Source organism: Sinocyclocheilus anshuiensis, unplaced genomic scaffold, assembly GCF_001515605.1.
Source record: "Sinocyclocheilus anshuiensis isolate Anshui unplaced genomic scaffold, SAMN03320099.WGS_v1.1 scaffold935, whole genome shotgun sequence".
NCBI lineage: Eukaryota > Metazoa > Chordata > Actinopteri > Cypriniformes > Cyprinidae > Sinocyclocheilus > Sinocyclocheilus anshuiensis.
In genome coordinates this window covers 268,083-285,690 of record NW_015544174.1, presented here as the reverse complement: position 1 = coordinate 285,690, position 17,608 = coordinate 268,083, and the positions used below count along the sequence as shown (strand labels likewise).

Genomic DNA, 17,608 nt, shown 5'->3' with positions numbered 1-17,608 from the left:
TTAAACCCGGATGATTGTAAACACTCTAAGTTCGTCTGCCTTGGGAAAGCTAGCGTGTCTCCGACATAGTGATAACACTCGTTGCTTTCTCTAGTGCAGCTCAACCAGGTCTCGTCCCATTCGTCGATATTTGTGATATCACAAATCCCGGAAAATATGCGTTGTAGTCCAAACGAGTCGTTCGTTGTAGTCCAAACGAGTCATTCGTTGTAGTTTTTGAAAAGTAATTTCTGTTAAATAAAATATCTCCTTTTGAAGTGGACTTTGAGCTTTGTAGCTTTGCGGATCTTTTTTATGCTCAAACAACAACATTACAGACTAACTAAATTTGAAAAAGTGAAAAAGCATAATAGGACCCCTTTAAGACATAACCTACTGCTTTCGAGGATACTCACCAAGAGTGGCATTTTATCTTAATTTTGTATGTATTTGTCCATTCAATCACAAGAAGATACGAAAGAGAACTCCATTCGGGGCTCTCACACTGTCTGAGACATGACACGTCTTTCATTCTGGCCCCAGGCCATCGGGCAGTTCTTATCGTTGAGCCCTGCTGTAAGTCTGGTTTGAATGGTAAGCAGCACGTGTGTGCATTCAAGTCAATGTAATAGCCTAATAAACTTCATATTCAAATAGCCAATTAAAGGAAGGTAGCATTGCAAACCAAAATACTTTCCACTTTCCTGTAACACCAAAAGAATCACATCTCTTGGCAACTTGTTAAATTGGAATGCTTTACAGAATCATAATTGTGGCCAAACCACAATCACATGTGGAGAAAATCACTTACATCATTTATGATGGGAAACATTTGCTGAAACTGACACATTGTTGTTGCTTTATTATCAAAATTTTGTTTCACTCAAGAAAGTGTTTTTTAATTTACTGTGAATGTTTGTCTTTGTGATTTTGGGGTGGATTTAAAAAAAAAAAATTTTTTACACAAAATGGGCTATAGTTTGTTTCTGATATATTTCGACAGTTCAGCATGTGAAAACAATCCTCAAAATGTAAGTCCTCATCGTGTGAACCATTTGGGTGGAGAGTGTGAAAAGACGTCCATGGACTTTCCCCACCTGACCTCAGAGCCTCTGTTACTTCTATTGCTCAATCAGTCAGATGGGGAAACAAGGGAGTTCTGAGGCTACACTGCACTAGCCAATGCTTGAATCCAGAAAGTAAAGGAATTTAAACAACTCACTGGTCTGAAATTGTGTTTTATCAGAGTAACTAAAGATAATGACGCTAACTTATCTACATTTTTCAGTAGTTCAAACCGTAGGGTTTTTTTTCTGCAGCAGGCTACTAGTTTTGTCATGGCTGTCTTACATCACATTGTTTGCAAATGTTTTTTTTTTTAACCTCTGCTACAACAAAAACCTAAAAACTAAATTACCCGTCTGTCAGGCAGAAAAATTAGCGTCTGTAGTCTATGATGATTAGTTGTTTTTTTTATGACTTTATTTTAGTTGTTTATTTCCACTGCAATTTCGATATATTTCGACAGTTCAGCATTTGAAAACAAACCTTAAAATACAAGTCCTCAACTTGTGAACCGCTTGGGTGGAAAGTGTGAAAAGATGTCCATGGATTTTCCCCACACCTGACCTCAGAGCCAACGGTACAGTGACAGTGTGGGTGGTCCCACAGGAGCGGTGGTATTTTTTATTTACAATGGGGCATGTGCAGGAAGGGTCTGTAATGGCACTGTAGCTCTCTGTATGCTGATGCTCAGTGGCTTGGTTAGCAGTAATGGAGTGTGTATTTATGGAAAAGCCTGTGGACTCTAACCTGAGGTCATAGCCCTTAACTCAAGCAACCAAGATGAATTCTCTTTAAGTGAACATTTTCAGTCATATCTGGTGTGAATGTGAAAAAAAAATCCATCAGACCTGTCTAATCAAAGTAGAGGTCAAACCACTTTTTTTTTCCATTTCAGTATCCTGCTTCACTAAGAATGTCCTCTAAATTATTAAAGAAGTGTGCAGAGATCTGTGTTAATATAAAGGATTAAATATGTTCCATTAATGTCTGACAGACAATCAACTATTTTTACAGTACAATATTTTTTAAATTATAATTTACAGTAAAACCTAACTGTTTGTGAAGTATAAAGGTGTGCTTGACTTTATTTTTTAAAATAAAATAAATGGAACTGCAATTACATTCATATATTTTAACTGTGGATCTTTATGCTTTTAATTGTACATTTAGTTTTTGTAGATCTATTTTTTTTTTTTTGACCCTGGACCACAAAACCAGTCATAAGGGTCAATTTTTCGAAATTGAGATTTATACATCATCTGAAAGCTGAATAAATAAGATTTCCATTGATGTATGGTTTGTTAGGATAGGACAATATTTGGTCGGGATACAACTATTTGAAAATCTGGAATCTGAGGGTGCAAAAAAATCTAAATACTGAGAAAATCGCCTTTAAAGTTGTCCAAATTAAGTTCTTAGCAATGCATATTACTAATCAAAAATTAAGTTTTGATATATTTACAGTAGGAAATGTACAAAATATCTTCATGGAACATGATCTTTACTTAATATCCTAATGATTTTTGGCATAAAAGAAAAATTGATAATTTTGACCCATACAATGTTTTTTTGGCTATTGCTAAAAATATACCCAAGCGACTTAAGACTGGTTTTGTGGTCCAGGGTCACAAATGATCTTTCACACCAACAGACGCCCATATGTCTCCAAGCACAAGTCTATGAGTTTTACCGCAGAAAACACATTTGCACACACATACACATTTACAAGCCCTTTTAAAGGCCTGGGTCTACAGAGTTAAAAAACATGTGCCTAAGGCAAATAAAAGTGACTACACTAAGTGAAATCCTTGACACGCTGGTGTGCAACATGAATTTAAATTAATTTTCCCTCTCTTTCCCTCCTCTTCTCCCCTCTCTATAGGAACTGAGCTATATCTGCTCTGAATGAAGTCTGTGTGCTGCTGGTTTAGAAAGTTGTCACGATAACATCAGCCTGACTCCGCTCTGACTGCGGCAGGTGGGAGCCCAGGGGTCAGGTAACGGTGACATTGGGTCGTTGTATACCCAAACACACACACACACATACACACACACACACACTCACATGCACGCTCACGTTAAGTCTATAGCGAGATGTTAGCTACGGAAAATTCCGTTACCCTCGGAAGGAGGCTGATTATGACTCCTTGTTTAAACACTCTGCCTGAATGTTTTTGCCCACTGTGGATACTGGGGTCTTTGAGAGAATGGGAATGGACTACTTCCATCCTGTCTAGCTTTACAGTTTGTTCACTGCAAAAATCAGTTTTAATGATCGTTTTTGTTGAGTGAAAATATCTAAACATCCCTAAAACTTACTTTACTCAAGAAGCAAAATTGTGTAAAGCCGGGCTCACACTGCTCACACACAGTGCGATTTTTTTATTTTTTTTTTAAAGTCCTTTAGGATTGTACTTGTCAGACTGTACGAACATGATGATCATGTCACACTGTGGGATCTCAGTTGTCATTAATGTCAGACTGTACGACAGTCAAGACGCGTTAAAAACGGGTCATGTTATGTTGGCTATCATTAAAAGTATATGAATGGCGGCAGTACCGGCGTATTTAAGAAGAATAGTGCAAGCAGCACTACACACCCACATGAAAACAGCAAATCATAGCAAAGGCAAAGAATCATATGAATTCCGTGAGTGGAGGACGAGAGCGCCGGAGTTTATGCGGTTAGAAGAAATCTCTAGCATTAATTCTGATCATGGCTTGTCTTGAAAAACGAAGACAGTTTGATGTTCGTCGTAGGAGATGTTACACTGCAGGACTGTGCGCCAAATCTTCTGACACTGCCAGAAGTTCGTCGGAGGTAAAATTTGATCACAACGGCCATTAATCGGCTGTCAGTGAACATGTCAAACTAATGATCAAAGACTACAGATTTTAGCCTAGGATTATAGGAATCTTTTAGGATTTTCAAAATTTGTCTCAGACGACCAAATCGTGGCCAAAATCGCACAGTGTGAGCCGAGCTTAAGGTAATAAGACTTTAAAAATGCTTTCTGACAACATATTTTTAAATTAAGTTGAATATTATTTCTATTTTTAAATACAAACCTTACTGTTTTGATTAAAATTTAATTTATGCTCCAATTGACCGTTCGCAAGGGTTTGATTGACAGGTGATCGCCATTTTATCCAACAAACAAACCAGACAGGAGAGTTAGTAGATTAACGTCAGTAGAGTTGAACTTGAAAATGGTGTATTGACATCTTTCCGCAGTTGAGACAACATACTTTCTGATATTCATCCATGTTTATTTCGTGCTGTAACTATTAGGAAGAGATCGGTTCACATGCTGCTTGAATCTGCACGACGCATTAAAGAGGCACAAAACAGTATTTATTGTTTGAATTTCTTACAAATGACAAAATTTGAAAGCTGATACTTTGTTTCATACCAAAAGTAACCTGCTCTGTCTTGTCTATCGGCACATTGTTAGTGTCCTCTTTGCTCCATGATGTATTTTTCACTGCGTGATGATATATGGCTTGTCGGACATAGCAACAGTAAATAACGGGGGTAGGTCTTTGCGAAGGTTCAATTGGATTTGAAAAATAAACTTGTATTCAAGATCTATTCTCTGAATACATGTCTTAATATCTAACACAGTTTTGTTTCGAAAGTAAATTCTTTTAACTCAAAGATAGATATTTTACAAAATTCACAAATGTACACATTAAATGTACACATCCTGTCTTTTTGCTGTTTGTGTGTTTTGTATGATATGTTTAAAAATTTTATGCACCAATAATCACCCTTTGGGCTTATAATAAACTTTGAACCTCGAACCTTAAAGGGGACATCGGATGCCCATTTTCCAAAAGTTGGTATGATTCTTTAGGGTCTTCATGAACTGTCTGCAACATACTTTGGTTAAAATTCCTCAGTGGTCGTATAAAACAGCAACCTTTTTACCTTGTCAAAACAGCTCTGTACACAGCGACCCGTTTTGGTGCATGTCTCTTTAAATGCTAATTGAGCTCTGCTCACCCCCGCCCCTCTCTTCCGTGGAAGAGGAAAAGCGATTTGCAAATAATCATAAAAAAATATAAAGTGTGAGACCTACTTCTTCTGGAGGTGCAGCTGGATCACGAACGAAGCAAAACCTGCCTTGAATCGTCCCTCGTTCGGAAAGCAGTCTGCAGTAAAATGATTTGCGCAGACATAAACGCATTCCCTTCAAAAACAAAAGTAATCCACTGCGTCTTTAGCAGTTCAGATGTCGGGAGTAAATGATGACTGCTATGTTCATTCTTACATACAACAACAAAACACCTCAATCGCTTGGGAGACATTCATGTCTACACCTGCTCTGGCGTCGAAACAATGGTGGACTGTTTACAGCTCACTCAGGGAGGGTCTATGCTAAAACAGCAGTGTCCGTCAACAGTCATGGGAGGGGCCTGTGACTTTTTTCCCCTTCTCATATAAATTGTTTTAAGGATGCTTGGATGTTTTCAAGGTTTTAATTGGGCGTGAAAAAGACTTCAAGGTATATTCTCTGCATATAGTCTTAATATGCAGTTTTTTCCTAAAGTGAATTATTCTTGTTTTAAAAATTGTTTAGATATTTTTACTGGAAAATGAGACAAAACTACTCATTTAGAAAATTATATTTGCTGTGGTTGTAAAGTCGTTTCATTTTTGCTATGCTAGGAAGTAACATTGTGACAATATCATTATGACAGATTTATTTCCATTTCCTCTGCCGCGAAACACTTTTTTTGGTCATTTCATTCTTTGAAGCAAATTAATGAGTTTTTGGCACTGTGTATCTCTGAGTGATGCAGTGTTGATGTAATGATTGTTATGAGAAAATAAAAGATCAGCAGAAGAACAAATCCATTTTAAATTAAATTACTCTTTTAATGTCCTAAAGATGTTCATTAAATCACAAGATGGGCGTTTTAATTATAAATAGGAGCCTTGCCTTTGGGGATATCTGTGAAAAGACAAAAGTCCTCAAGCTGAACAACTTTTGGATATAAAATGTGACCATCCTCTGTCTTCAGTGTAGCTGTTGCATAAATTGGTACAGTCTCTTGTTGGCAAATTTCTACAAAGCCAATTGCTCAAAAGGTTCTTACTTCTGTGTTTGATGGTTTAGATGGTCATGAATAATGCGTCTGCAGCCTGTTATTGAATTTTAACTTACTCGCTTTCAGATAAAGTATTTTTCTTTGCACAGAGACCTCATCAGTATTTACTTCTTGTTCAGTATCTGTCATTTTGTGTTTTTCAGTCTGTGAGTGAGGCCTGAGTAAGGAGTGAATCAGCGCTGCTTTTGATTGACGGAGAGCTTGGTGGGAAACAAGACCTCAGGAGAGCGAGAGTCTGATAACAGGACTGAAAGCGTCGCCACAGCAGTATCATCTTTCAGTCTTCACTGCCACTCGTCTTTCACAACATGGCCTCTGCGGTAGCACTGTTCTCCTCTGTCGCTGCCTCTTTGGGGATGTAGAAAGACACGGGACACACGGACACATTCCTGCATACTGCTACAGAGGAAAGCTTTGGAAGTGTCTTCAGACTTTAAAGTCCCTAACAGATGGACAAACTGTGTTAAGCGTCAGTACTGTCATCATTACAACTACTGTTTCCTGGTTTGGGAATCGTTTTAGTGTTTCAAAGGGACTCGTAGGACAATGGAAGTTATAGGAAGGTGCTGTCTCTGATTTTATATGTTCCTGTGTAACATCGAAGGCCAATGCGTGTGGCTCGAGAGCCCATCATGGCCAGACCGCTGCTGAAGATCCACCGCTATTTCCGGTGTAAACCGGTACGCTTTTTCTCTTTCATCCTCCTCTACCTCACTGCTGGCAGTCTTGTTTTCCTCCACTCCGGCTTCTCCAGCGACACTTCCACCCTATGTATAGAAATAGGTACTCTTAATAGCACAACTCCCACAACAACCCTGGATGTTTAAGACAAGCATGTGCATCTGAACCACATCCTCTTATTCTAACACCTACAGACATTACCAAGGAAACAGAACATACTAAAATTTTCAGATTTGCTTGCATCCCACAGACAACATTAAGAAGAATTTACAAAACTACCTCCATTCACACTTTACAGTATATATCAGGGACAAACACTGTTTCATGACAAGAACAAGATACAATCCACTTAAAGTCACCATGAAAGCAAAATTGGGAATTCTAATTTTTTTGATTCATTTGCACTTGAAATCTTTAATCAAAAACATTAACCTCCCCTCCCCCTCTCAACGACATCTCTTCTCTTCATGACGTCAGACTCTGAAAAGGGGTTGGATTATACTGACTGTCCAATGACCAGGCTTTTAGCACCCTTCACCGGGAGTTTGACTGACAGGCGATCTGACCAATCATAATGCTGAAAACACCATTTTGTCCCACAAACAAACCAGACAGAAAAGTTAGTAGATTAACGTCAGTAGAGTTGAACTTGAAAATGGTGTATTGACATCTTTCCGCAGTTGAGACAACATACTTTCTGATATTCATCCATGTTTATTTCGTGCTGTAACTATTAGGAAGAGATCGGTTCACATGCTGCTTGAATCTGCACGACGCATTAAAGAGGCACAAAACAGTATTTATTGTTTGAATTTCTTACAAATGACAAAATTTGAAAGCTGATACTTTGTTTCATACCAAAAGTAACCTGCTCTGTCTTGTCTATCGGCACATTGTTAGTGTCCTCTTTGCTCCATGATGTATTTTTCACTGCGTGATGATATATGGCTTGTCGGACATAGCAACAGTAAATAACGGGGGTAGGTCTTTGCGAAGGTTCAATTGGATTTGAAAAATAAACTTGTATTCAAGATCTATTCTCTGAATACATGTCTTAATATCTAACACAGTTTTGTTTCGAAAGTAAATTCTTTTAACTCAAAGATAGATATTTTACAAAATTCACAAATGTACACATTAAATGTACACATCCTGTCTTTTTGCTGTTTGTGTGTTTTGTATGATATGTTTAAAAATTTTATGCACCAATAATCACCCTTTGGGCTTATAATAAACTTTGAACCTCGAACCTTAAAGGGGACATCGGATGCCCATTTTCCAAAAGTTGGTATGATTCTTTAGGGTCTTCATGAACTGTCTGCAACATACTTTGGTTAAAATTCCTCAGTGGTCGTATAAAACAGCAACCTTTTTACCTTGTCAAAACAGCTCTGTACACAGCGACCCGTTTTGGTGCATGTCTCTTTAAATGCTAATTGAGCTCTGCTCACCCCCGCCCCTCTCTTCCGTGGAAGAGGAAAAGCGATTTGCAAATAATCATAAAAAAATATAAAGTGTGAGACCTACTTCTTCTGGAGGTGCAGCTGGATCACGAACGAAGCAAAACCTGCCTTGAATCGTCCCTCGTTCGGAAAGCAGTCTGCAGTAAAATGATTTGCGCAGACATAAACGCATTCCCTTCAAAAACAAAAGTAATCCACTGCGTCTTTAGCAGTTCAGATGTCGGGAGTAAATGATGACTGCTATGTTCATTCTTACATACAACAACAAAACACCTCAATCGCTTGGGAGACATTCATGTCTACACCTGCTCTGGCGTCGAAACAATGGTGGACTGTTTACAGCTCACTCAGGGAGGGTCTATGCTAAAACAGCAGAGTCCGTCAACAGTCATGGGAGGGGCCTGTGACTTTTTTCCCCTTCTCATATAAATTGTTTTAAGGATGCTTGGATGTTTTCAAGGTTTTAATTGGGCGTGAAAAAGACTTCAAGGTATATTCTCTGCATATAGTCTTAATATGCAGTTTTTTCCTAAAGTGAATTATTCTTGTTTTAAAAATTGTTTAGATATTTTTACTGGAAAATGAGACAAAACTACTCATTTAGAAAATTATATTTGCTGTGGTTGTAAAGTCGTTTAATTTTTGCTATGCTAGGAAGTAACATTGTGACAATATCATTATGACAGATTTATTTCCATTTCCTCTGCCGTGAAACACTTTTTTTGGTCATTTCATTCTTTGAAGCAAATTAATGAGTTTTTGGCACTGTGTATCTCTGAGTGATGCAGTGTTGATGTAATGATTGTTATGAGAAAATAAAAGATCAGCAGAAGAACAAATCCATTTTAAATTAAATTACTCTTTTAATGTCCTAAAGATGTTCATTAAATCACAAGATGGGCGTTTTAATTATAAATAGGAGCCTTGCCTTTGGGGATATCTGTGAAAAGACAAAAGTCCTCAAGCTGAACAACTTTTGGATATAAAATGTGACCATCCTCTGTCTTCAGTGTAGCTGTTGCATAAATTGGTACAGTCTCTTGTTGGCAAATTTCTACAAAGCCAATTGCTCAAAAGGTTCTTACTTCTGTGTTTGATGGTTTAGATGGTCATGAATAATGCGTCTGCAGCCTGTTATTGAATTTTAACTTACTCGCTTTCAGATAAAGTATTTTTCTTTGCACAGAGACCTCATCAGTATTTACTTCTTGTTCAGTATCTGTCATTTTGTGTTTTTCAGTCTGTGAGTGAGGCCTGAGTAAGGAGTGAATCAGCGCTGCTTTTGATTGACGGAGAGCTTGGTGGGAAACAAGACCTCAGGAGAGCGAGAGTCTGATAACAGGACTGAAAGCGTCGCCACAGCAGTATCATCTTTCAGTCTTCACTGCCACTCGTCTTTCACAACATGGCCTCTGCGGTAGCACTGTTCTCCTCTGTCGCTGCCTCTTTGGGGATGTAGAAAGACACGGGACACACGGACACATTCCTGCATACTGCTACAGAGGAAAGCTTTGGAAGTGTCTTCAGACTTTAAAGTCCCTAACAGATGGACAAACTGTGTTAAGCGTCAGTACTGTCATCATTACAACTACTGTTTCCTGGTTTGGGAATCGTTTTAGTGTTTCAAAGGGACTCGTAGGACAATGGAAGTTATAGGAAGGTGCTGTCTCTGATTTTATATGTTCCTGTGTAACATCGAAGGCCAATGCGTGTGGCTCGAGAGCCCATCATGGCCAGACCGCTGCTGAAGATCCACCGCTATTTCCGGTGTAAACCGGTACGCTTTTTCTCTTTCATCCTCCTCTACCTCACTGCTGGCAGTCTTGTTTTCCTCCACTCCGGCTTCTCCAGCGACACTTCCACCACTGGAGCTTCTAGAAGCGTCCGTGACCCACTTATATCTGAAGGTGGGGGCGGCACAGGTGGTGGGAGCTCTACCTCTGATGGTCTCGGGCTCCTAGGAAGGGTATTTAAGGAGACACGGAGAGCCCCCCGGAAATTTGGACCCCCGTGGATGAAGAAAAATAGGGCACCAGATGTACCGGAGTGGGCCGGAAGAGGAGTTGATCATCATACCAGCAGCTGGAGCCATGGAGCCAAAGGAAAAACCACCAAAGGGATGGATGATGGGAGAGGTAGGAACAGTTCCATTACCATTTCACCAAGATTTAACGTCTGTTTCGAGTTACATTTACGTTTATGCATTTAGCAGACGCTTTTATCCAAAGCGACTTACAGTGCATTCAGGCTATACATTTTTTTTTACCAGTATGTTTTTTTACCAGACTTCTGTCTTAGACCATCTTGACCAGTTATAGTCATAGAAAATGCTCTTATATTAACCAAAATTTAAAGAATGTATAGCCAGACTATTGGCCAAACCAGTAGCATTGAATAAATTTCCATTCCAATCCAACCTGATTAATACTACACTGCAAATATATATATATATTTACATTTACATTTACATTTAGTAATTTAGCAGATGCTTTTATCCAAAGCAACTTACAAATGAGGCCAATAGAAGCAATCAAAACTAACAAAAGAGCAACAATATGTAAGTGCAAATGACAAGTCTCGGTTAGCCTAACGCAGTACACGTAGCAAGGTGATTACACATAGAATGTTCTTGATCATTATTTTTGTCTTGTTTTGTTTTCAGTAAAAAAAGAAAAAACAGAATATCTTAAAAACAAGATACACTCATTTGAGAAGGAAAATTACATTTCAGGTCTTGTTTTAGAGAAATCTACCAAATTTATTAAGGTTTATGCTAAAAGCAGTAAAACAAATTGACATTTTATCGTTTTAAACAGTCACCTCACAAAAATGGTTAGATTTGTATAAAAACAAGACATCAAATCTTGTCAATTTGTAAAATAAAATCAGGCAAAATATCTTAAATGTATCCCGTTTAAAGGATGTTTAGATATTTACCCTTGAAAATATGACAGAAATACTGATTTAAAAAAAAAAAAGTTTATATATTGTATATTTAATTATTTGTTTATTTTGGGGGGTGGGGTGGGTGGGGACATAAGATAACGTTCACCAGCCATTTTCCTGGTGAAGCTAGTTGACAAGAACAGTATATCTGATGAAGCTGATTGACCAAGGAGGTCTGTCTGGTTAAGCGTTTAAAACACTGCTGTCAGTGTTCGTCTTTTTAGCTTGGTATGCACAGAGGATTGTGCTTATTTAACAGAATACAGAATACTTGCATGTTCTCGCACTGACATGGCACATGTGGTTTATGTGTGTTTAAAAAATATATTAATGTTGCACTTCTGTCATGACGCACAGTTCTCCTCTAATGATTGCAACCTCAGACACTCAGACAAAGAGTCTTAAAGGGGTCATATGATGTTGCTAAAAAGAACATTATTTTCTGACTCTGCTTCGTCCACGGTGAAAGCCGATCTGGCGATCCACAGCGTGAAGTTGATGTATTTCCTCAGCGACCAGCACGGATCAGCTGTAGGCACGACGAAGCGGATATCATCCTCTTTTGAAAGGCCAAACAAAGTAGTTTTGCTTTCACAACGGAACACACAGCGTCTTCACGTCATGGCGGCAACAACAATACTACAGCGAGAATAAAAGTTATGCCTTCTTTCTTTGCGTGAACATTTGGGCGGCATTATGCAAATCTTCCCATATCGTGACGTAGACATGCGGGGGAGTGTTAGAACGAGCCGTTTTAGGTAGGCGTGGTTGACTTAACTTTTATAAAGAATATCTCTTTGGATTTGAGACTTTAGTCTTTGCAACTTTACAGATCTTCTTTATGCACCAAGAGCTTGTAACACTCCAAAGAGAAAGGAAAAATTGATATCGCGTCATATGACCCCTTTAATATAGTGTCTTAAAGGAGGAACTTTGTGATTATAGAAATGTTATGAATGTTCCAATCGCCCAGTAGTGTCCTGCAAAGTGACTTTACAGGGAAAACCGGTCATCCTAGGTGAGGCTCCATATATGCCATATATGTTTAATTTGAAGGGCACTGCGAACAGCACAAGGAATAAGTGCATATACAGTATCAATATATCACTTCACTGGAGAGTTAAGTTTACCTGATAGTCACTGCATATATAAAACATGGATTTATAACATCCTATATGGTGTATATATATAATTATGTACATTTACATGATATCATCATATTCAAACATAATCTGTGTGACTCAAGTGCTGCAGGGCATCCCTCATTTTTGTCAGATGAAGTGCACTGGGTGTTGTGAGTATACAGTAAACACTGTGTGCCCTGTGAAGCATAATGTGGCTGTTAATTAGAATGAGCTGATTGAGCCGTCGAGATCAGAAGAGAATGATTTAGCATGTCAGTGGTCAGTTGTCGCAGACAGTCATCATGGTATTAAGGCTGTAGTTGAAGCTCAGTGGAGGATGGCAAAGCACCTGTGTCTTTAAAGCTTTAAGCTGGAGGAATGAAGTGCCCTTTTGGTGACTGTTTAATTAAGTAAATAATGAATGTGTGTCTGTGTTTTTTCCCCTAATGATTGTAGAGTAGCACATTTGAGAGCTGTTGGTAGTTTATAGCCTTCAGTTGATGTTTCATAGCTCCTAAATATCTTGTTGCTGAGCAGTAGGCACAAAAATAGTCTTAAAATCAGGAAATGTATGATATTTCATTTTTGTTTAATTAACAGAATAAGCAGTATAGAAAAAATAACCTTGATGCTTTTAATAAAACCTCACTTGAATGATCAAAGTGAAAGCATTTATGGGTTAGTTATGGGTAAGTCTTGTGGAGCTGGAAAAATATCACTTTCTCAAATCCCCAATTTTCCTGTACATAAACATAAAGTCAGTTCATTAATTTTTTAAATAAAAGCTTCTTCTTTGAGGTGATTCCATTAAATATACATGATGTGACCTGTATCATATTTGGTCCTCTATGAAAGCATGTTTGAGGATGTTTGGTGAAGGTCTTGGATGTACGAAGCAGAAATATTAATTTTTTTTCATGTGCAATCCTTTTTTAGGTGCAAGTTACAAGTGAACTTTAAACCACAAGAAACAGCGTGATAGAATTGGCAATGTGGGCCCCTGCAAAATTAAAGCATTTTTCTCTGTGAAAGATGGACTGTATCCACAAGTCTCACCACAGTGCCCCTGTGCTAACTCATTATTCCTCACACAGAAACCCACAAAAAGGCAAAAGAAAGCCAATTAGTGGTTTGTCTAAGTCTCAGGTCATTGCCTTTATCCATAGTGAAGTTTAAGAGGTTTGAACAGATGGTTCTCTGATGGTTCCCTCAGGGCCTCTAATAAAAAACTGCACTCTTCCCTTTTGACAGTCATATGTGGTATGACTTTAGCAATCAACTTCTGATAAAGAGGAAGCCACTGTGTAACAATTGTATCTTCATGATTGTAAAGACACAATTAATCTTCAAGGAAGTCAAGGACAGGAACATGTTCTCAGACACCCAACATCCTTGTCTGTACTCTACAATATCTACAATATCAACAGCAGCAGACAGGCTGACAGTACAGAGGTGGAAATGCATGACTGTCGCTCTCTATTACGTTGCGAGTTTACAGAGTAGTGTTTTTAAGTACAAGTGGTACGTGTGGAAGTACAATCCTTTTTAATTTCGTAATCTGATGTATTTTTGGGTGAAACAGGATATTGAATGAGGAGAAATAAAGCGGAATTGATTTAACAGAACTAATGATATAATAATTGCAGAGAAAGTTGTATTTGTGTAATATTTCTATAATAGATTTAAATATAATTATTAGATTTAGATTTTTAAAATAACATGTACCATTGAATCATGACGATCATGGACATGTATTAAAGCATAGGGGGGTAAATTTTGAGGTCATGTTGACAGACAATGTTCCTTTTTTCTCTTCCATGTGCTGTCCCTGTCTCCACTCTGCCTCCCTCAGGACACTTTCAGAACTTTTACAATGTTCATGTCTGTCATAGTAGTAATAATATTAATTGTTATTATTATATATAATGTAATGGACAAATATCAGACACAAAAGACCTATCTTTTTTACATTAAATAGGATATATTAAAGTTTTTTTATATATTTACAAAGTTAGCATTCTGGTTAACAAAATAAAATATAGAGGTACATTTTATCTTAAAATTATAATTTTATGTAATTTTGTGATATCGAGATTTATTGTTAGCTGAAACTATTATAATTCATCCCTGTTCCCCTCTTCATTATATTTCATATGTCCAGAGCAAACGGTTCATGCAGAGACCTCATCGTGTGAGTACAGCGGAGCATCATTATCTCTGTAGTCATGCTGCTAGTGAGAGTTTCATCCCTGCACTTAGCCGCTTCATAGAATGGCAGTCCAGTGATGAGTGAATAGAGCTTGACTTGTAGATAAAGCAGATTACTGAGCTTGCCCTCTGTGCCTGGAATACGATTAACTCGCAGCTCTTGATCCTGCTCACTGCTTTTTAGACAATTGCAATTACTGTAATTAGTGTGTGTATGTAGAACCAGCCTATCTCAGCTATTAGAAAATACACGAAATCCTATTGGGGACTGATGAGATTACAGAGGAAGAACGGATGTCATGCAACTGCATTTTGGGTCATTTTTGTGCATGTGTATGTCACAAATGATGAGATTGATGAAGCAGATGATGCATCAGTGAATGTTTTCAAGAACAAAATGCCTAGAACAATGTGACCATATCCAAACTGTTGATGTTTAATAATGTCTTAGGTCACAGGCTGTTTACATATGAAATGGTGTTCTCTATATGGTAGCTACCAATCACAATATGTGATGCCAGACTGTTGGCACTTATAATTCAATGGAATGCTCTGGGTTCTATACAATACACTCTTTACAGAAGAATGTTGATTATGACATTTTATTTCCTCAGTTTTTAAAGCCAAGCAAAATTGTGTTTGCATAATGCAGTTGCAATGGAAGTCGGTGGGGAGAAGCATTGCACCTGAATAAACATTAAAATACACACAAATTATTGCTAATTAATTATTACAGACTTAAATATACTAAATATTATTGTGTTAACCAGTGTAATAGAATAATAAACTATAACATAACATTCACAATATTTCTCATGTATAATATTTAGATCTACAATCAGGGTTTAAATTGGGCCGGGGCCGTCCGGGGCTGAGCCCCGGCACATAAGTTAGACTCCGGACTCGACCTTAATTCTTCATTAACGCCAGACAAGTACATGATTAAAAAACATCAGTAACCAACAATAACTATGTAAACACCAAAACGCAAGTATTATTCTGATTTTATTACATTAGAGTAAGTGGCGAATAGTGGATATAGCTACTGTATAGCTATATCCACTATTCGCCACTTACTCTAATGTAATAAAATCAGACTATATTCTGATCAGAATATGTATGGATTATATATAATGCATCTATTGACAGTATAAGGTTGGCTACTGAGGCGAGGCTCGCAGCCTCTCCAGGAGAAATCAAAACGCGCAACACTAAGAAACTCAGCATCCTGAGGTAAAAATTCAAAAGTTTTTGGAAAGTTTTTATATTTAAAATACAGTTGGTTAGGCAACATCACACAACGTTTTCACCATTAAGACTGTTTAATAGTTCTATAAACAGTCCAATAAGCAAATACAATAATATTAGGTGACTTACATTTTAGGCGGAAACACCGCGCATCTCACAGCAAACAGCTGATTCATTGCTGAATGATTCCGTGTTTTGAACGAATCGGTTGAGTCAAAGTTTCATTAGCCCATGCATAAGAGGCGAGGCTCACGCAGCCTCTCCAGGAGAAATCAAAACGCGCAACACTAAGAAACTCAGCATCCTGAGGTAAAAATTCAAAAGTTTTTGGAAAGTTTTTATATTTAAAATACAGTTGGTTAGGCAACATCACACAACGTTTTCACCATTAAGACTGTTTAATAGTTCTATAAACAGTCCAATAAGCAAATACAATAATATTAGGTGACTTACATTTTAGGCGGAAACACCGCGCATCTCACAGCAAACAGCTGATTCATTGCTGAATGATTCCGTGTTTTGAACGAATCGGTTGAGTCAAAGTTTCATTAGCCCATGCATAAACATCTGATGAATCTGCCGTTTGAACGAATCATTTGAATGAACGACTCAATGACTTACTCATTAAATGCTCACTACTGGCACCTTACTGGCGTTTTAATTTCGTTGAAAAATATCATTTCCACCATCATTTCTTGTTTGTATTTATACTTTCTGGTGCTTACGTCACCCCGCTCGTGACGTCTCGCTACTCCATTGGGCTGATTTGACACATGCTTCAGAGCACGGTCACGCAGGGACGTTCCCAAAGCGAATCTCGACGCAGCTCGAGTTCCTGAAGGGGAACTCAGCATCCTGAGGTAAAAATTCAAAATGGAAAATTTTTATATTTAAAATACAGTTAGTTAGGCAACATCACACAACGTTTTTACCATTACACCTGTTTAATAGTTCTATAAACAGTTCAATAAGCAAATACAATAATATTAGGTCACTTGCATTTTAGGCGGAAACAGCGCATCTCACAGCAACCAGACGATTCATTGCTAATTGATTCCGTGTTCTGAACGAATCGGTTGAGTCAAAGTTTCATTAGCCCATGCATAAACATCTGATGAATCAGCCGTTTGAACGAATCGTTTGAATGAACCACTCAATGACTCGCCTCATTAAACGCTCACTACTGGCACGTACTGGCGTTTTAATTTCGTTGAAAAGTATCATTTCCACCATCATTTCTGATTTGTATATTCAAAAATATTTAAAATAGTCTCATAACATTATTTAATGCAGTTGTATTTTTCAGTGTAAATTATTTAATTTGATAACGTATAGACAATCACATTATTATAATTGAATTTATTGATCAAATGTAAGAATTTGAAATGAAAGTATTAATAAGATTAGTGGGAAAATGCCCTCTATAAAGGTAAACAAAATGGATAAAATTTGGATAACATATAAAAAGCACACAGATGTATATGTCACAGCTGATAGGAAGCTGATGAGAATATTGCTTCAGAATAAATCATATTTAAAAATAAATACCAACATTATGAACAATAGGATATTTTAGTTCCCCTCACTTTACAACAAATTCTTTCAATTTAACCGTATCAGAACAGAACAAGAATAAAAATATATAATTCTAATGGATAAATATAATTGCAGTATATAATAATATAGGCTTAGCAATAAACAAGCCAAAACAAATTAATTTAAAACGAAACGTAAGGTAAAGTTGGGCTTACCTCTCTCATTAGGCACAAATCCAAATGT

General features: G+C 37.5%; 1 protein-coding gene and 1 long non-coding RNA gene across 3 annotated transcripts in view; both read left to right on the top strand.

Moving 5' to 3' along the window:
- LOC107696067 (uncharacterized) overlaps window positions 1-6,920 on the top strand; it is a 22,167-nt gene extending 15,247 nt beyond the window's left edge. The window contains exons 3-4 of the long non-coding RNA XR_001635056.1: window positions 2,927-3,041; window positions 6,303-6,920. This is a non-coding gene — a long non-coding RNA (uncharacterized LOC107696067). The remainder of the gene's footprint in view (window positions 1-2,926; window positions 3,042-6,302) is intronic.
- Window positions 6,921-9,507: 2,587 nt separating this feature from the next.
- Window positions 9,508-17,608, top strand: part of LOC107696066 (WSC domain-containing protein 2-like) — a 32,247-nt gene continuing 24,146 nt past the window's right edge. Inside the window, exons 1-2 of one of the 2 annotated variants that reach the window (XM_016496212.1) lie at window positions 9,508-10,438; window positions 14,535-14,564. In XM_016496212.1, the coding sequence (XP_016351698.1) occupies window positions 10,009-10,438; window positions 14,535-14,564 (460 nt within the window). In that variant the 5' untranslated portion in view covers window positions 9,508-10,008. The remainder of the gene's footprint in view (window positions 10,439-14,534; window positions 14,565-17,608) is intronic. The other variant, XM_016496214.1, reaches the window with a different exon arrangement.